The sequence below is a fragment of the Daphnia pulicaria genome, chromosome 1 (assembly GCF_021234035.1).
Source record: "Daphnia pulicaria isolate SC F1-1A chromosome 1, SC_F0-13Bv2, whole genome shotgun sequence".
NCBI lineage: Eukaryota > Metazoa > Arthropoda > Branchiopoda > Diplostraca > Daphniidae > Daphnia > Daphnia pulicaria.
Genome location: NC_060913.1, coordinates 12,370,467 through 12,390,273, shown reverse-complemented (window position 1 = coordinate 12,390,273; position 19,807 = coordinate 12,370,467). Strand labels below are relative to the sequence as shown.

Below are 19,807 nucleotides of genomic sequence, written 5' to 3'. Positions count from 1 at the left end.
ATTTTCCTTCCCCCCCCCCCCAACACGTCGTCTGCAGCAAATTGGCATATAATTAATTAGTGATAGAGGCATCAAGCTTGTTGTGAAAACACATTTGTTAAGAAAAATGGAAGACGACGATGAAGTTGATGTTCTAGGGGATTTCTGTCTAAATCTTGAGTATGTACAAGCTTTTGTTTGCATGTTATTTGTACTAACTGACATTTGATCACAGGACGGATTTGAACCAATACGATGCCGGGGAGTTTCCTACACAGAATTCGGAATTATTGGGCGATTACATGCAACATCCTTGGCTTCTTGAAAGTTCACAAGTAAATTTTTGTTCAATGTTTTTTATATTTGGATACAGCAAGATCTACTTTTCTCACAGGTTTGGAATATGCCAATGATGGATCATGCCAATGAAGATAAGAACAAAACACTTAATTGGGAGAATATGCTCCATGAAGAAAAAAAACACTTTTCAAACAGTTTACCCATGGCGAACCCTCCATCAACCACCACATCTGCTGTAGTTGCTTCAAAAGTGAGTCCTATATGGACTAAAGATGATGTTGCATCTCTTCGAAAAGGAATTGTAAGTGTCGGAGTGGTTACTGATTATGGCAGGACTGTGTAACTTACTTCATACTTTCATTAAAGGGTCTCCACAATCAAAATTGGAGCAAGGTTGCTAGAGCAGTTGGAACCAAGACTACTCTTCAAGTGAAAAGTTACATTAAATCACATCCAGAACTTATTACAAGTTCATCAGTTCACATTTCCAATACCCCATCACCTCCTCAGTTCATCAATGAAGTGGAAGTTACAAACGAAGAACCAACCTTTCACTTTTCTATGGGTGATATTGTTTATGAAGCAGAAGTTCCTGCTGTATCCACAGAAGAAGTAATTGCTAGTGTGGCACCTACCAAGTGGGACTTGACTCCGAAAAAAAATAGCAAAAAGACGAACCGTTCAAAACCAAAATCTCCTACAAAAGAAATAAGGTATGACAAATATTTAAACAATAACTGCCATTGATTCAATATGGATATTTTTAAAATTCTTTCTTTAGGCGGGTAAAAAATCCACTCTTAGTAAAGAAAGCGCCTGGAAGACCTAGGAAAATTTCAAAAGACTTATCCATCCCCCAATTAACAAATTGTAATATAATAATTGATGATGCCACACTTACAAAGAAACCGGTTCCCATTCTTCAAGGAGAAATTATTCGTTTACAAAGAACAAGTGAACTAGTAGATTCTAGCGATTCCGAAGTTGATATTGATTGCAGTGACGATGAAGAGGAACGTACAGCCAACAAACCTCAAACCATTTTAAAAGAAACCCTAAAATTACAGTCTTCTTCTGATGATTCTTCTGTTCCAATTAAAAACGAAATTCAAGAAGCTGAAATCATAGAAACTCTGGCACTACCACAGCCGTCTGAGCCATCAACAAAATACGCACAAGAAGATAAAAGTGAATGTGAATCTTCTGAGACTGATTCCAAGAACCCAGATGTTGGATTAATGGACGCTGAACCCCCGCAGCCCGTCTTCACGTTTCCAGCTCCCCTAGAAGAGCGAACCGTTGCATTTACTATTATCACAGATGAGGAAAAGACGATTCATTGGGATTTCTTCGAGGGTCGTCCCAGTAAAACACCAGAAAGGTACATGAAGATTCGTAACAGCATTGTTCAAGAGTGGCGCAGAGTAAAACCCCGTTACCTCACAAAAACATCCGTTCGTCCTTCCCTCAAAAACTGCGGAGATGTTAACTGTATCAGCCGAGTGCACGCTTACTTGGAGTTGACAGGGGCCATAAACTTTGGATGTGGTATGCATTTCTAACTTTGATATTTCTACACAATTCATTTAACATTTTTATTCGTTCAAATCCTACAGATCAGGTACAATACAACCGTCCGTTGCCACCAGTGCCCTGCCATCGAGAGAGAATGGCGAACAGCAGTACTCATTTTGTGAACAACCTTCCTCTCATTTCCGGACTACCAGCAAGGGTCAGGAAGAAGAGACCCCATCATGAAAATGGAGACGAGAATGGCGGGTACACAATTAGCCACGACGGCTCTCAAGGGAGCTCATTCATTTCGAATTCAGGATCTACTAGTCCACAAAAACAAAAACCGAAAAAAAGAACAAAACCACAACTTGAGGAGAAATCTCCTTTTCAGTTAGTTCCATGTCTAAATTTTGGTGGCGAGAAAGAGGTATCTCTTTGTTATTTGAATGAAATTATTAGGGTTTAATTAGAAAATGTTTCTCTTTGTTAAAGGCACCTTTCAGCGTACAACTTTCGGTGGAAGCGCTTGTAGTTATTGACCTCCATTCTCATACTTGCACAACAGAAATTATTGGCTTACTTGGAGGCCACATCTATCCGGGATCAGATAAGTCTCCGGCTACGTTATCCATCGAAGCCGCTCAACCGTGTCGAAGTCAGGCAACTAACCATCAATGTGAAATGTGTCCTAGTAAGATTTTTTTTTCTGCTGATCAAATCACACTTCATAAAAACTTAACTGTGATATTTCTGCTATTACAGTTTCACAAACAGAAGGCAGTGAGGAGTTACGATCGCGCGGTCTTGAAATTGTAGGCTGGTATCACTCTCATCCGACATTCCCTGCTCTCCCTTCTTTACGCGATTTAAATACTCAGGTGAGCATAAAGTGTATGTCGTCAAAACTTTTGTCTTTAATTACACATTCTATATTTTCAATGTTTGCTCTTAGAACGAATTCCAGCAATGGTTTTCCCGGCAAGATGCACCTTTCGTCGGCCTAATTGTTAACCCCTTTTCTTCTTCTGGGATCAAAACATCCATGTCTCTCAAATCAACAATTCGGTAAGTAGTTTGGAGTTGCGTTTAAAGTAGACTCCAGTCTAACAATCGATTGCAACACATTCGAGTATAGATGCATCACCGTTCATGACGATTTACCGTATAAGCATGAGCTACCGGTATTCGATTGCGGGGCAAATGAATTGAACAAAGTCCGAATAACGCTTGATGTTTTGGAGACAAACCTAGATGTGTGTCCAACTTTGGTTCCCCTGAACAGCAAGTATCCTTACCTTCCAACGCGCTCTGAAGACGGGATTTTGAATTACGCCAAAAAAGTGAGTTGCTGAACCGTAATTTTTTAGTTTGTTATCAGTTGTAATACTTACTAATGGATATTTTTCTGCAGGCTCTGTCTAGTATAAGAGCACACTTGGAGAACGTAGTTACAGGGTCACTTATGAATGACATCGAGGAACTAGCTGAAGGATTCCTGAATCGATTAATAGCACGTCATGCCAGTCGTGTAATCGTCTCCCCTGTTTTTACGAGTACCCTACCTTGCAGCGACTCCAATTAATTTATCAGTACAGGTTTACTGATTATGATTGAATCAAATCACCCTCCTCTTATGAGAAAGACCACGCTCACATGTACATATAGCATGAATTTTAATCCGGGCGACTTCTTGTTGTGTTTTCTTTGTTCTGAACTTTAATAAATCAGACACACTTTCATTTGTTTTCTTGGTGCAAGTAATTCAGTTCGAAATTCTGGTCAATTAAAATATTGCGATTAGAAACCAAAGGTTGAGGTACTACATAATATTGCTGACGTGTCCTGTTTGACATTCCGCCACTAAGTAGGGGATAAAATGATCAGACGGACTTCGTGACACTATGATTATTATAAATATTGGGGTAGGATTAACGTTATCTCGACTTTTATGTGCTATTGTATGTACATGTTGTTATGTGCATGGATAATATGCATCGAAATACTGATAGACGTTAACGAGAAGGAAAGCAATTATGGAGCCAATAGCTGATCCCACCTGTGTGAATACTCCAAACCAAAACAGGTTGCGATTTCCCTTTCCTTCTTCCATACGGAAAAGAGACGCAATGCTGACTTTGACGTACGTCAGGAGGCCGACGCACAGGATCCACGAAAGAATCTATCAATTGGAATGAAAAGCTTTAGATCAAATTTTACATGGGGAATGTGTTAACTTATTAATACCATAAGCGTTTCTCCTGAAGGATATCCGACCAGAGGAGGTGTCGGACTTAGTGCGGCTAGTGCTATTATGTAAGCAGAAACTGATGTTCCCAAGAAGGAGAAGACGACTATCAGACATACATTTGTGATCGGTAGAAAGTAGGCGATAAGACATGACAAAGGATTCGCCATTGCCGACAAAGTAACTGCAAAATGATATGCCGTATTCCCATAGGGTAAACATGAGTAACTTTGTATGCTTGGGAGAGCTCCATTACTCAGGGCACATACCCAAGCTTGCAACAGCAATAAATAGATAAAGACAGATTTTGGGATGTCTGTGTTGACCTGCTGTTGCTCTTCGCTTACCGAGTCCAATTCAATTTGGTAATTTATCTTTGCAGATTTGCCGTTGAACGTTGGATCAACTACTTCTGTTGACGCAACAAAAGTCTGATTATCTATAGCTACAGGTATCCGGGTAGCTACTGACTCGTAACGCTCTTGACGAGCTACTCCACAATGATTAAGCCCGATGAAAGAAGCGGCGCAACAAACCATCAAACCCATCAGGATGAAAAAGAAAGCTGAAACTGAGAAATTGGGTTCAGGATAGAAAGCTTCTATCTGCCACGATTCGGATCCATTCACAATGTTCGAGATATTGCGGCAGGATGGATTGCCACCGACACCTTGAATTAGTGCGAAGATACTTGGAAGAAAACCGCTGAGACCTTCGCCGATCAGGTAAGACGTCAGGTACGCTTGACGAAAACGGGCCATAAAAGGCATGAAGAGAACTGAACTGGAGCAGTCGACCAGGGACAGGAAGAAGAGTAATGTAAGGAGTCCTGTGCTGTGTTCTTCTCCGTTGATGTAGCTGGTAGCATCCCAGAAGAAGCCCATCAGAAGAGAGGAAAGGACTCCGATGACCATGAGGACATAAATGCTGGGTTTTTCGTGAACAATATGAGGTACGAGAAGATGCATTACGGAATAGAAAATGGGCCCTGTAGGTCAAAATTAAATTAGAAATCGACTATAATGGTAAAATTTAATTCATTGAGACCTATGTTAGCTATCTGGATGATGATAGACATAAAAGATGGAAGACTCCATCCTTCAGGTAGAGCTTGGACGAGGAGAGGTAACTCCACCCATAGTCCGTTGATTGAAATCCAGGCACCTACTCCAAACATGACAGAGAGCATGTCGACAAGCGGCACACGTCTCCTTCTTGATGATGAATCCATGTTTGTTCGGCTAACTTGCCAGTTCCGACAAGAGATTTTTTCCAACGACCTAAACGCTCTAGAACATGGAACCCAACTGAAAGTAGAATGTCTCAAACTTTTAGAACTATGGCACTGGTCCAAAGGTTGAAAGATTACAATTCAAGGAGGGAGAAGGTTAAAGAAACGCCCTTAGTTGTTTGCTACTTATGAAAGGGGAGATCTTAACCCAATAACGGTAAATACGAATATTCGTTGTTGGGTATACTCATTACACCGCGTTACTCTATTACATTCGGCTACTGTTTTAGTGATTGAGGCCGCAAAAGTTCTTGCTCCCCCTTAACGGAATAGATACTTGTCGAGTTACCATGTTACAACTAAAAAAAAGTCCAAAGGAAACGGAAAGTATCAGATATCTTATAATACGAAGAGTCGATCGAAGGGTATTAAGAAAAAAGAATAATTAAGAATACAATCCCCAGTTTAAACATCCATCAATTACTCCTTTAAAAATAGTTTAAAAATTTTAACAATTGTTCAACCAATACCAATAATTCACTTTGTACGACACGGGAGAAAATACACGTGAAATAAGTACCAACAGTACACGTGACAGATCTTTAATCGGCTAAAATGAATAGGTGATATGCGAACCGCGTTGCCTCACACGGCATTGAGCTACGACTTTTGATAAGAGGAGAAAGTCCTTCCTTCGACAGGACATTGCCCGTGATCTTAGTTGAAAAACATTATGAATAATCGTGATCTTACATGAGCAAAATAAATAAAATTGCCGAACAAGCATGATGAAACATTGTTTAAGTCACTTACCCAAATCCAGGCCGATTTTCTTATCATGTTTTCGGAGGGTTTATCATGATTTGATGCGATTTATGCACTCCTAATATAAAAAGAAGCTGTAGTGTTGGGTTTGCTTTAGTGAAAGGAAATCAAACCGCCGGTGATGTAATGGGTGATTAACCCAACACTCAGCAGACGACATGCCATTTGTAAATTACGAGCGCCCCCGTCGGTTTCGTCGTCAAAACAAATAAAATACATTGATAAGTTCTTACCTTCCCTGAATTAATCATAATAAAGGGAAAAATAAAGGCACACACAAATGACACATACTACCTCATAATCCTGGATCACTTTGCTATTTTCTCAATGAAGAAAACGGTTAGAATAGAGTGAAACAACCGAGTTTATTTCGTAAAAAACATCCTATTTTCTCAGTTTCTTGGGCCCTTTCATTTTGTTGCTAAGAACCTTTTTCTGTTGTTTTCCCATTTTCTTCTTCACAATAGCGCTGCCCTTCTTGGCGACTCCATTGACCTTGTCGTCTTTTGCATCAGTTCCATTTTTAGCAATTTTCGGACCTGTCTTTTTATTTAAAGAACCGTTTGCCTTCCCCTTCTTCCTCTTCATCCTCTTGCTCTTAACAGTCTCCTCGTCAGAATCGTCGCTGTTCTTTTCTTCGGCCACTTCTTCTTCAACTTCTGGGGCAGAAGATGGTATATTGTTAGATATCTTCTTCAACTTGGCTACAAAGAAACCATCCATATTGTGTGTGTGGGGATAGAATCTCTTGCATAACTTTACAGATGGGTGGAATCTGAAAAGAAACGAAAATTAATGATTACTGGCATCCAAATGTGCTTGTTTATAAAAGAAACCTTACACTAATTTCTGGAACCGAGGGAAGCCATCCCGACCGAAATCGAGACCAGTCTCGACAACCTTGACGTGGCGTTTCTTCAAAGCGTAATCTACTACCCATTCGTTTTCTTGAACAAGTACAGAACACGTTGAGTAGACGATGTAACCACCTTCATCGGCACAGTCGATGGCTGCCAGGATAAGCTCCTTTTGAAGATGAGAACAACGGGCAATGTCTTTGCTATCTTTGGATGTTTTTGCCGAAGGATCTTTGGAAATAACACCTGAACCACTGCATGGCGCATCCAGTAAGACGCGATTATATCCTCTGCTCATCTGAACAAAATAATTGAAATTAGTAAATTAAACATGAATATTGCTATTCTCAATAGTCAACCTTGGGTAAAATTTTTCCGTCGTAGGTCATCACAACAGCGTTGGTTACTCCAAGACGATGTAAATTACCAACAACAGCCTTTGCTCGATCAGGATTCGCATCGTTAGCGAATAGCATACCAGTATTCTTCATCAGCGCAGCAATGTGAGATGTTTTACCACCAGGAGCTGCACTCATATCGAGAACCTTGTCGCCTTCTTGAGGTGCCAGTGCCATGACAGGCAAAAAACTAGAAGCTCCCTAATATTTTAAGAAATAAATATAAGCTTACAGTATAACAATTTATTAAGCATTTTATTTACCTGTAAAATGTAGTGACCAGCCAAATACTCGGGGGTTGCACCGACAGGTACTTGCGAGTTATAGATAACAAGACCAACTTTTGACCACTTTCCAATAGGATCAAGATTCACTCCTCTGTTGATGAGCGCCTGAGCCAAGTCTCGCCTTCTCGTCTTTAAGGTATTTGTACGAATTGTCATGGGCCTAGGAGTTTCGTTTGCTTCGAGGAATTCGATCAATTCGCCAAGCGGAAAAGTTTCCATAAATGCCTCCATAAGAAAATCATTGTAGCTGTAGTAGGTGCAGAGATCTTTACGTAGTTGTTCAAGGTATTCAACTCTGTCACGACCCTCTTCGCGTTTGATGGTGAAGTCGCTCAAGACCCCTATAACTTCTTTAATTCTTGATTTAAGCACTGTCAAATCTGGAGGAAGTAGCACTTCTTTTTCAATTTCTTCTCCACTTGGAAGTGTGTACTTTTCTGACTGCTGAATGTTCATTTGTAGTTCTGCTTCAGCTTCCTCATCTACTTTTTCTTTCTTCATTTTGAGTTGTTTAGACTTTTTCTCAATAGGTAATTCTTCCTCATCATCATCATCAGAACTGCCTTCAGAGCTTCCCTTGAAGTTGTCAGCCAAAGGCTCGTCATCACTACCTTCGCCCATGCTATCTGAATCTCCATCATCAAAAAGGTTCTTTTTTTCTCCCTCTTCATCTGACAAGTCTTCACTGTCAAGAGACTCATTTGACGTAAGCTTATTTTTCTTGGCTGGCTGCTTTTTACGAGTAGCTGTTCCAGCTTTGACAGCACTGCGTTTTGCCGCACGCTTCTGTGATCTTCTGCCCAAAGTTTCTTTCGGTTCTTTCACTAAATAACCAAGAATCAATTATTTTAATCAGCAAGTTCTCAAAAAGCAGAACATGATTGTTTCACATACCTTCTTTTAGATGGTCTGGTAGAGTTGGGGGTTTCTGTTTTTTGGCTTTCCTACCCGGACCACTGGGAGTTTTCTCGACAAAATTACCTTTACGTCCCATTTTAATTAAATTAGGATGTCAAGTGTCAACAAAAACTACACTCAAAAGATTAAACAATATGTGCGATCACTTAGACGGCACGGTCAACACGTGTGTACAATGGAAGTTGGAAGTTGCCAAGTTGGGAAATTATCGTATGCCTTTGATTTGCATATTTCTCCCACTCTCCCAAAATGAATGCAGCAACGCCAAGCCAGTTTCAAGATATATTATATTGAAAATAAAATATTGATTTTACAAATAACAAATGAAAATTTAGTTTTTTATTATTTAAAGAAATTAATTATATTTTGTATGCCATTTTTGTATTTTGAATGATATTTTGAATGAATGGCAAAATCGTATGCTTCAAAGCTGTCAGATGCCTTGGTTGGTCGTCTGTTAAAAAACTTGTTTATCCTGCTCATTTCGCTGTTTTTTAAAACAGCAGTTTATTATCGCGATGGCTCGCCCGCTGATTCCCGGTCAGCAAAAGCTTGCTGAAAAATTGTTAATCCTAAATGACAGAGGTCTGGGAATGCTAACACGGATATATAATATCAAAAAGGTAATTGCCGATGAAGATGAATGGGGTGTTGCCCCTCCCCTTGCTACGTTCTGCACGTAAATCATTTGCAAATATCTGTAACGAAATCTTATCAATTGTAGGCATGTGGGGATGCAAATTCAAAACCAGCATTTTTGTCAGACAAAACTTTAGAATCTTCCATCAAGCTTGTCATCAAGAAATTCCCAAACATTGATGTCAAAGGAGTATGTTTAAACGTGTATCTATGTTTACAAACAAGAAAATGTACTTATCTGTTTCACCATCTTAGCTTCAAGCTCTGCTCCCACATCGGAGTGAAGTGATGAAATCACTTTCTCTATACTACAATACATTTGTAGATCTTTTGGATTTCAAAGACAAAGTTGGAGAACTACTTACAACCATGGATGCATGCCAAGTTCACTTGGACATTGTAAGCTACCTAAAAATTTAAAATAATTAATTTCAAGTATTTTAACACCCTTTTTGTTTATTAATATCCCCTAGACTTTGAATTTTGATCTTACAAAAGCTTATTTGGACCTTGTCTCTACTTACACCTCTTTGATGATTCTCCTGTCACGTGTTGAGGACAGAAAAGCAGTTCTGGGACTGTACAATGCTGCACATGAACTAACACACAACCACAGGTGCATAACTTTAAAATGCATCCCACACTGAAAGGTCTCATTAACTTTAAAATGATTATAGTGATGTGAGTTTCCCAAGACTGGGCCAGATGATTATGGATTATGATCCCCCACTGAAGAAACTTAGTGAAGAATTCATACCCCATTCTAAGTTGTTGGTGTCAGCTCTTCTTTCTTTGCAAAATGTTTATCTTCGAAGGAATTTAACTGCAGATAAATGGAGGTGTGAAATATCTCATTAATATTTAAATGTAGCATTGCCTCATTTTTTAAATTTACTATTTAGGTCTGCTCAAATGCTCAGTTTAACTTCGAACCAAAACCAAATGTTGAACCCGGCACAAACAGATACCATGCCTTGTGAATATCTTTCGCTGGATTCATTTGAACGATGGATTATTTGTAATTGCACATTTAAAAAATATCGAGTCAAACACATTTAACTTAATTGTTCTTCTATTTTAACAAGATGGATTCACCCTTTGTCATCAGTTCCTAGCTCAACCAGTTGCTGTCAGTTTATGGATCAATGCTCTGCAATCTGGTTGGGTGTTGCCTCTCTTTCGCGACGAAGTGATTTGTTTTCACTCTTACATTCAGACGTTTTTCGACAGCATCAAGGGCTACGGAAAACGAGTTACGGAAGTAAAGGAATGCTTCAATTTAGCCGTATTAAATTCGTAAGAATAACAGAGATATTTAAATTCGTTGTTTGTTTGTAAAGCTAAGGATTCTTTATACAGAGGAAAAGTACACATGGATCGACGCATGTTTTTACGCACAGCTCTTCGGGAGTTGGAGCTTATCCTTACGGATCAGCCTGGTCTACTTGGCCCTAAAGTAAGTCCAAGGATATTATGAGTTACATCAATTGAACAAGATTGTCACATTAATGAATTCTTTAGGCTTTGTTCGTGTTTATGGGACTCAGCTTTGCCCGAGACGAAGTAAATTGGTTACTTCGACATCATGACAATCCTCCACCAAGGAGTAACAAGGGTAAAACTGCTGAAGATTTGGTCGATCGTCATTTGCCCGAATTACTTTTTTACATGGAAGAGATTCGGGCTCTAGTTCGCAAATACAGGTGAGGCAATCTAATACATTTGTCCCTGTTTAGATTTTACTATAATAGTTACAACTATATTATTTCAGTCAAGTGTTACAACGTTATTACGTCCAGTATTTGTCGGGTTACGACGGCGTTTCTTTGAACCAACTGCTGCAACCTTTACAGACATTATCCGAAGAAGAAAGCATCATTTTGTCATCGCTCTGCAATTCCATTGGTGGACTAAGCATCAAGCAAGGTAGAATTCTAGAGTATTCACGTTAAAGATTGAGGTGTTAATGTATCTTATTTTTACAGTGGAGGAAAATGAATTGTTCGATTTCCGTGGACTTCGCCTCGATTGGTGTCGCCTGCAAGCATATACCTCAGTTGCTAAATCACAACTAGTCTTAAGCGACCATCGTGACCTGGCAACCCTACTTAACACAATTGCATTTCATACAAAGATGGTTGATGCACTGGACGACATGCTGACAGATACCTCAGACCTTTCCATTTTTTGGTAATCTAGTAAGCAATTAGATTCAATAACAAAATTTATAATGACATGCAATTTTCTGCGTATTTCCCCCTTCAGTTTCTATAACAAACTGTTTGAAGATCACTTCCACATGTGCCTGGAATTCCCAGCGCAGAACCGGTACATAATTGTATTCCCCTTAATTTGCGGGCACTTTCAAAATTGTACTCACGAACTTTGTCCGGAAGAGGTAAGCGTTTTTCTCATGTTTTAAAGCGAGGATGTCGTGGGTAAAACTTTCTTTGTGCAGAGACATCATATTCGCGAGCGAAGTCTATCGGTAGTCAACGTCTATCTTGAGGAAATGGCTAAAGAAGCGAAGAACATAATCACTACCATTTGCGACGAACAGTGCAATCTAAGCGATAGGGTAAGAATAGTACTTTTGTCTATGTTTGATTGATATTAAGTTTTCTTCTTTGAAATAGCTGTTGCCGAAACACTGTGCTCCCCTGATCGCACAAGTAGTCAACAAGAAGAAACGCGAAAAGTTTAGGAAACCTGAGGTGGACAAACCGGGAATGGAGAGCTATCGAAAAACACGAGAGGACCTAACCACGTAAATATTTTAAATTTTCAAAAGAAAATGTATTGCTATTGCTAAACTGATACTCCTACAGGATGGATAAACTACACATGGCTTTGACGGAACTGTGCTACGCCATTAACTATTGCCCAACAATTACTGTATGGGATTATGCGTTTGCTCCTAGGGAATATCTCTATCAACATCTCGAGTCTCGATTTGCTCGCGCGGTCGTAGGGATGGTTATGTACAATCCCGAAACGGGCGATATCGCTAAACCTACAGAACTCTTGGCTAGCGTGAAAGCGTACATGAATGTCCTCCAAACCGTGGAAAATTATGGTAAGGATCGTTATTTTACCTGAAGATAAATATTGGTTGAGTAAAACGGTCTTTTTCCTAGTTCACATCGACGTTACCCGGGTTTTCAACAGCGTTTTGCTTCAACAGACTCAATCCGTGGACAGCAATGGAGAGAAAACCATCGCTGCTCTTTATGTTACCTGGTCAGTTTGCTGTTAGGATAATCTATAACACAGAACAACAATAATCACCTTTTACGATAGGTATTCGGAGGTATTGCTTCGTCGAGTGAGTGCAGGTCACATTTGCTTCTCGCCTCTTCAGCAGGCTTTTGTAAGTCTTACAGCTGAGGGTGCAGTACCCTTCAACGCTGAAGAGTTTTCTGATGTAAACGAATTACGGGCTCTCGCTGAACTGATTGGTCCCTATGGAATGAAATTGTTGAATGAGACGCTGATGTGGCACACAGCCAGCCAAGTGCAAGAGCTTAAAGTGAGAATAACTTTCTGTTTTGTTATGAATTAAAATTTCATCTAATAAACTTTATTACTTTTTTCAAAAACAGAAACTTGTGTTGATGAACAAGGACGTTCTCGTGGCTCTTCGAACAAATTTCGACAGACCAGAACACATGAAAGAATGGGCAAAACGCCTCCAACGTAAGTCAACTGAGCATTAATTTGGTGGACTGGGCAATTGTTGATTTTTCGTTTTTTTAATTCATCAGAGGTGGACAACTTACTCCAGAGGATGACAATTGTCGGTGTGATTCTTTGCTTCCGCCAGCTTGGCCAAGAAGCGCTGAATGACGTGTTGAATCAACGTGTTCCTTTCTTATTGTCGTCTATTATAGACTTCAAGGAACATTTCTCCGCAGACGAGTCGGATGCGACGGTAACATTTCTTTTCAATGAAAGGCTTCGTGTTGTACATCAGGCTTATTTCTTCGTACCAGGTGGTGAATGAAATGGCTTCCGCCGCTGGATTAAGTTGCGTCGTCGATCCAGTTTTGGTTACTGCCCTAAAAGTACAACGAACAGGTAATTTTATCAACTGTTTAGTATCCAATTACGTCATTACGATAATATTCTATTTTTCATTTTAAACTAGAAACGAATGAAGACGAACATTTAGTAGCATGCTTATTGCTTGTATTTATTGCTGTGGCCTTGCCACGCCTAGCCAGATCAGAATCTTCAATGTACCGGTACGTTTGGTTTTGTATTTAATAACCACGACTTCCCGTACTTAACCAGTGTTTCTCCTTTAGAGCTTACTTAGAAGGTCACGCAAACAACGCACATTGTCTTGCTGCCGCTGTCAACACTGTCCTGTGCGCTCTGTTCGCCCTGTCGGGTAGAAGGGACACTGAAGAAAGATTGAAAGAGTTTCTAGCTGTAAGTTAATAACCTTTATTTATTTTGTTGTGCTTCAAAAAAATGTAATGACAACTAATGTTTGTTACAGTTGGCTTCGTCAAGTCTGTTACGCTTGGGACAAGAAGTGGATAAAGAGGCTATCAAAAATCGAGAATCAATCTATCTCTTGTTAGATTTGGTAAGCAGTCATGTAATGTGTAAGCGAATGGGCAGTTTATTCATTTTCTTCTTGGTTTTTTAGATCGTTCAAGATTCTCCTTATTTGACCATGGATCTCTTGGAATCATGTTTCCCATATGCACTGCTGCGCAAGGCTAATCAGGCAGTCTTCCGCTCAGATAACGTCACTTCCTAAATTTCCCTTTTCTCTTACGGTAATCGATCATCTGACAAAACAGGAATTAGATGAGTAGAACTCGCATTTTATCTTCAAATATTTACATGAGCCACCTTACTGAATTCAGTATTCTTTTTTTCTTCGTTATCATCTCATTGTCAGAATGTACTGTATGCCTTGACGACCAATAAATTCCTAGAGCTGTATAACTATTAACTTTGGATATGACGAAGTACAAGGGTGATACAGGAAAATGTCACTCTCACTTTCTCTTTGTCCTACAAGAAAACTGTAGGACTTATCTGGTCAACACCCTTAGAAAATTGAATGAAAATGCGTTTGTCTAATTAGACAATGTTTTTGTTTCATCTATAGTTATGTTGGGTACTTTCGCAAATTAGTGATGGTCACATCATAAATACTGTCCCGACTGCCTCTTCTAAACGTCATAAACCCATTATTATCATTTATGTTATCGAAAAATGGAATAGCGCGCAACTCAGAGCTAGAATTTTGTATTAACCAGTTCACAGAAATTTGTATTGCTGTATACATTGAGTTAAGCGAAACGATGGCAGGAACACTAAAAGATCGGTTTCTCCTCTCGGCTTTGGCACCGTTAAGTATTCTGTTTAAAGTTACGGGTGTTTTCGTGAATCAAAACTCCAATGCGGAATGGAAACATCGTCTTCGCCGTTTTTGGACTTTTTTCGTACTAGTTCTGGCTATTCAGAGCAACTTCTACATATACGTCAGGCGCACACTAATAATAGATTTTTTTTTCGGTAGCCAGGAAATAAACGTCGATAGATTTATTCAAGTACTCGTTAGTGAATTGATTCGACTTAGTTCACTATTTTCCGATATAGTTGTTCATCTTAGCTTGGTATTTAAAATCTGGCCATCAGTAACATTGTTTTTGCAGACCCTGGAGACCGTCGATTTAGATTTCGGACGGCCAAACTTGTCGCCGATAAAACGCTATTCCATGTATGGACTCATATATCTCCTTTTTACGGTTGGATAATTTTTTTTTTTTTTAATTTACAAAACCAGTGACTGTGATTTTAATTTTCAAAGATAATTTTAAATTGGGCATTTTCCATCTATTGGGATTTAACCCATCCGAATAAACCTGCTTATTGGTTGGAAATGTTTCAGAATTTAATCAGACTTTTCTCAAATCAGGGGTAAGTTCGTTCAATCAATTTACTTTATAAAAGAATCAAATGATATATTGTAAAACAGTTTCACCGTGTTACCCGTTTGGATATTCATCATTTGCGGTCAACTATGTATATTCTACACCAGGGAGTTGATTACCAACTTAAATTTGTTTTATGCTATGGTAAGAAATGCTGGAGTTATTCCAAGTCGAACTGTAGCTCAGCGGACCTTTTCGAACCTCCGCTCTCTGAAACAACTTTATTTGGCGGCTGACCTGCTTCATCGTCACTTTAGTACAATATTGGTGGTAAACTGTTTCATGACGGTGGTCACAATGTTTACTTTATTTTACTATTTAATCGAGCTTTTTGAACGTGGTTACGTGGTTGGGGCTTGCTGGGAGGTCAGTGACGTTCTTGACTCTTTTGTTCGTTTCTGGCTCATCTGTCATACGAGTGATCGGATTCGGGAAACTGTAATTATCATCTAATATCTGATATTTCACTAGGGTTTAATCGGTTTATTTTTAAATAGAGCACAGAATGTATTACTGTCCTTCGCAGCTTACGGGACACTAGAAACGCGACGAGCCTCAGCGAGTGTAATAAGGTGCCGGAAATAACGAATTCGAGATTAAGTCATTAATAACTTTGAATGTTAATGATGGTTTAACAGATTACTTCTTATATCATCGAAATATCTCAGATGAGCAAAAATTTAGAAAGACAAAACCTTAAAGGAATTTTGTCTTCGTCCAAACGTCTTATTATCCCAGTAATAAATTGGCATTACGTATTTTTTCAAAATACTTATTATAGACAAAATTATTTCTTTAGACGTTGGAGACTATTTTTATGTATCTTCTTATCATCTACCAGTTTCAAAGTGCTGTTAACTGCCAACTCTCTGATCTGTATCAGTGTGTAACTTAAAATTGGCGGGCCGAAAGGATCCCACGGGATCACAAACAATTGTTCGTTTGACTGTAACACTATTATTTCTTATCAATACAAATTTATACGTTTGATTCGTTCACTTGTAACTTACGTTCCGGTATACTAAACTGTGATAATAAAATGGTCTTACCTTATTCGCTGCACTCGCAAAAGTGTCGATAAAAACTAACGCCGTAAGTAGGGCCTATGTGAAAGAGAAAATGAAGATTAGAAAATGTTTAGCAATGTTAAGCAACACATTGAGAATATAGCGATCAAGAAACTGAGATAAAGAACTTTAACACCAACAACAGTAATTCATTTGGGGCCTTGTGTCATAACTCATAATTTAATCACGAGCGATTTGGGAACAACATTGCTAGAGAACAGACTTGCCCCATCGCTGCTACACAGGCATGTTGAAAACTACGATATAAATAATAAATGCAATCATGAGTATGAATTAAATCATGCCAAAATTTTTTGAAATTTAATACCATATGTTTAATACAAATTAATATCTTTCTTTCTTGAATGATTGAGCGGAAATTATAAATATTTATAACCGAAAATTAGAATGTTCTATTTCCTACTCTCTGAATCCCAGTGATAAAATTAGAACACAAAACTCCTGTGTGGCAGTTAGAAGCTATAACCACTAAGCTATTGCTATGATTAACTAAACTAAATTTTAAGCATTCCACAACACTCTCAGTTAAGCAATCAGAATGGATGTGCAGCCATGGCATACTGGTTATGGCACCACCAGATCAATTGCCATCGTAAGAAGTGGAACATTCTTGTACGCCGTTGTACTCGAAAGTTGACTATTAGTTTATAAATAGTTAAAGTCGACTAATTTAGCTGTAACAGACCGGTATGAGAGAAAGCGATCCCTGAATGGACAACATTTTTTGTTTCCCAAAAAGGAAATATTTTAATTACGAGGACAAGAAAAGCAGAGGGGCAGGATTATTCCACATGATCGCCATGGCTAAGCTATAGGTGATACGAATTTTGGCATGCGGTGCTGGATGGTTTAATCGGCCTAACCTGACTTTTGAATAGAGTTCCACGAAATTTGAACCCTGGAGTTAGTTCAGATAGCAGGGCAATTGTAATTTGGCATTTGAAGAAGTGTCCATGACCTGTGCTGTCGATAAAAACTAAACCTGTTGCTTCATTCGAGACATTATTTCTAGATAGGTGGCATGAGGAATGATGATAGGTTGCTCACCATGGTCTACGCCTCGGACAAAAAGGGAAACATTGGCATAGCCACTAGGGGAAGATCCTGTTGGTAGTTGGTACTGGTTAACCTAACTTACTTTAATTTCGCTTTCTTTAGAAAAGTTTCCTTTTCTTAGAACAAACCAACTTGATAATGGTTGTGAGGTAGAAGAAAAAATACTCAAATAACCCGAAAGAGATCTCCTTGATTAACAAATAACTAGAACTAAATCTGAACCAAAGTTACGTATTACTTAACGTTAACGTTAAAAGTCTTAAAAATTCCTAGTACGACATCCTAGTGCGATCACCACATGACAGAACAGTAAAGAGATTGAAAATGTGATGATGAATTTAAAAACTTACTTGGCTGTATAGGAGAAACTTTCCATTCAGCAGAAGTCTGAGTTAATTTGGCCTTGATCTCATGTCCGGCGACAGTGTGGCCATCGAGCTTGAGTGTGTTACCTCAACGGTTGTTCCAACTTTCAGCATTTCAGTTAAGGGAAGCTGTGATGGAATGATCATTTCATCAAGCACATGTTCTCCATCACTAGAATTTTCTAGATTTTTCAGAGATATCGCCACACTATTTGCATGCTATTGAAAGGCACTAGACTTGTTGGATTTGAGTTAAACGATGGTTATGTCTAACACCATGTGTTAGTGTGTGGCCTGTGTAGCTGTGGCCTGACACAGCACAGCACAGCATTATCTTAATCACACAGCACACACCCAAAAAAAGCAAGGAGACATAAAATATCCAATGCAGGCGAAACGATCGACGTGATCTGGAATCTGTTATTACCGTGTTATTACTTGTCTCGTTTGTATCAACCACGTGTAAGGGGAGGGGACACCTTTCGATAACATAACACAGTTTTCTAATGGACAGTCGAGAAACAAAAGAATACTTGGCGTGAACAGACTTTTTGGGAAATGCTCACTATTATAAACCATTCAATTGCTAAAACGTTTTTGCAGCAATAATAAGCTAAATTGGAATTTCCATCGACGCTTCGAATCGTTACGAACTCAAGAGTGAACACAAATGAATGGCTGATTGCAGCCGAAATTATTAGAACTGGAAACTGATGTTGCCGATTTATGAAGTTTGACGCCGCCTCTTTGAATTTTTAATAAATATGAAAATAAACAATTATTGGTGAATTCATCCTATAATTCCTATTTCTTATTTATACTTCTATTAAAATTCTGCATATGGAAAAGCAAGAGCAAGATGATTCTAGCAGGTCGCATGACTCACATGAGCACATCCCAAGGAGAATCAAACCGGATCTTTTCGTTTTGATTTTTCATTGTGAATTGTAACTTTTCTACTTTCAAAAAACATTGTTTACTAAATAGATGTAACCTTATGACAAACATATTCCGTATCAAATCCGTTTCGTCTAATTATTCTTCTTCAAATTAAATTAGTTCTCAGTTATGTGGAGTGACTATCAAATTTGATTAGGGGCCGGACGGACTCACGTGTATGGCACGGCGTTCCCAAAAGTCACTGATTACCAAATTTCGAGTTGTATAATGCAGACGAATTAATTTCCGTTTAATAATAAAAAATTAGAGACTTGATTGCTCCCCTAATTAGTAATTACCTTTGCATTTCGAATCGGTCCGAGTCCCCATATGAGAGGAGGAGGGGGTGTAGACAAAGGTGTGTCGATGCTTTTATTTTTCACCACTAGTACAACTATCCTAAAGGAATTCAAAAATGGCGGTTTTTTGCCGTGCAAGATGGCGCTATCTGAACTCGTAAGGAAAGGAACCATCTATAATGCACTAATTAAGTAATTAGTAATCATGTAGGAACTATGCTGAATTAATTTCTGTTTGAGTAACTATAAGAAAATTGAAAGATGTGTTTGTACAATGCGATGCATGTGTTATTAGTTTATTTCTTTTCTTCTCATGTATAATTCTACGCGGCACGTACCTACGCAATTTAATGACTGGCACGTGAAATATTCGATGTCTCATAGACGTCGCATATGGCAAGCCGTTTGGGACATCTGTAAACGATAATTGACAATGCAATCGTAATCGTAACAGAATCTTAATCAGGCCAGCAATCGTAAATATAATTGCAATTGGCTTTTTAATGCCCCAATTAATGCGCAATTTAATTGATTATCGTACAATTTCTGGCTTTGATTAATATTCTATTTACCGGTGCTATTTGCAAAGCAACGGTTTCGTTCTTATTTAATGTCCGCTTTGTAGCCCTTTTTTAAATGCCCGAGCAATGCTCAGTCTTAACCCATCCTCCCTATTTTCTGGCCTGTTAGCGCGCGCCACCAAGCGGACACGGCGAAACTAGTACTTCCCCCTTCATGGTGTTCACATGAGGCGGCAAAGGCAGACAAGATAGACGTCAAAGAAGAGATAGGCAATTGTATCAAGAATTTTTACCAATATTTTCAGCCCCAGCGGTTTTTCATCCTCCATTGTTATCGGTAATTAATCAATTTCAATATTTCAATTCGTTGTGGCTTTTATTTCATGTC

The 19,807-nt window shown here is 38.9% G+C and overlaps 3 protein-coding genes and 1 long non-coding RNA gene across 5 annotated transcripts; 2 read left to right on the top strand and 2 right to left on the bottom strand.

The window, feature by feature from the left end:
• Positions 1-17: 17 nt before the first annotated feature.
• Positions 18-3,533, top strand: LOC124332789 (histone H2A deubiquitinase MYSM1-like). 2 transcript variants are annotated; one of them, XM_046788914.1, is made up of 11 exons: positions 18-159; positions 215-314; positions 374-580; positions 646-992; positions 1,061-1,827; positions 1,896-2,221; positions 2,287-2,485; positions 2,557-2,672; positions 2,747-2,859; positions 2,930-3,134; positions 3,206-3,533. In XM_046788914.1, the coding sequence occupies exons 1-11, from the start codon at positions 107-109 to the stop codon at positions 3,374-3,376; spliced, it is 2,604 nt and encodes an 867-aa protein (XP_046644870.1). In that variant the 5' UTR covers positions 18-106; the 3' UTR covers positions 3,377-3,533. The 2 variants fall into 2 exon arrangements, with proteins under 2 accessions (XP_046644870.1, XP_046644871.1); XM_046788915.1 differs by having other exon boundaries at positions 2,930-3,138; positions 3,206-3,291.
• Positions 3,534-3,722: 189 nt separating this feature from the next.
• LOC124337518 (25S rRNA (cytosine-C(5))-methyltransferase nop2-like) lies at positions 3,723-8,783 on the bottom strand. The gene is made up of 8 exons (XM_046791542.1): positions 8,532-8,783; positions 7,614-8,461; positions 7,312-7,551; positions 6,937-7,250; positions 6,525-6,870; positions 6,084-6,102; positions 4,039-5,027; positions 3,723-3,973 (listed from the first exon to the last, which is right to left on the bottom strand). The coding sequence occupies exons 1-8, from the start codon at positions 8,629-8,631 to the stop codon at positions 3,767-3,769; spliced, it is 3,063 nt and encodes a 1,020-aa protein (XP_046647498.1). The 5' UTR covers positions 8,632-8,783; the 3' UTR covers positions 3,723-3,766.
• A 194-nt stretch (positions 8,784-8,977) lies between these two features.
• Positions 8,978-14,156, top strand: LOC124332114 (membrane-associated protein Hem-like). The gene is made up of 24 exons (XM_046788858.1): positions 8,978-9,178; positions 9,280-9,384; positions 9,450-9,593; positions 9,668-9,810; positions 9,872-10,033; positions 10,097-10,212; positions 10,280-10,490; positions 10,554-10,650; positions 10,716-10,897; positions 10,966-11,120; positions 11,180-11,384; positions 11,460-11,592; positions 11,653-11,772; positions 11,831-11,961; positions 12,023-12,270; positions 12,332-12,434; positions 12,495-12,723; positions 12,797-12,890; positions 12,959-13,125; positions 13,187-13,271; positions 13,342-13,438; positions 13,502-13,628; positions 13,699-13,788; positions 13,852-14,156. The coding sequence occupies exons 1-24, from the start codon at positions 9,074-9,076 to the stop codon at positions 13,963-13,965; spliced, it is 3,363 nt and encodes a 1,120-aa protein (XP_046644814.1). The 5' UTR covers positions 8,978-9,073; the 3' UTR covers positions 13,966-14,156.
• On the bottom strand, positions 13,045-18,319 carry LOC124338058. The gene is made up of 3 exons (XR_006917640.1): positions 17,646-18,319; positions 16,201-16,254; positions 13,045-13,252 (listed from the first exon to the last, which is right to left on the bottom strand). It is a non-coding gene; the product is annotated as an uncharacterized LOC124338058 (long non-coding RNA).
• Positions 18,320-19,807: the final 1,488 nt, after the last annotated feature.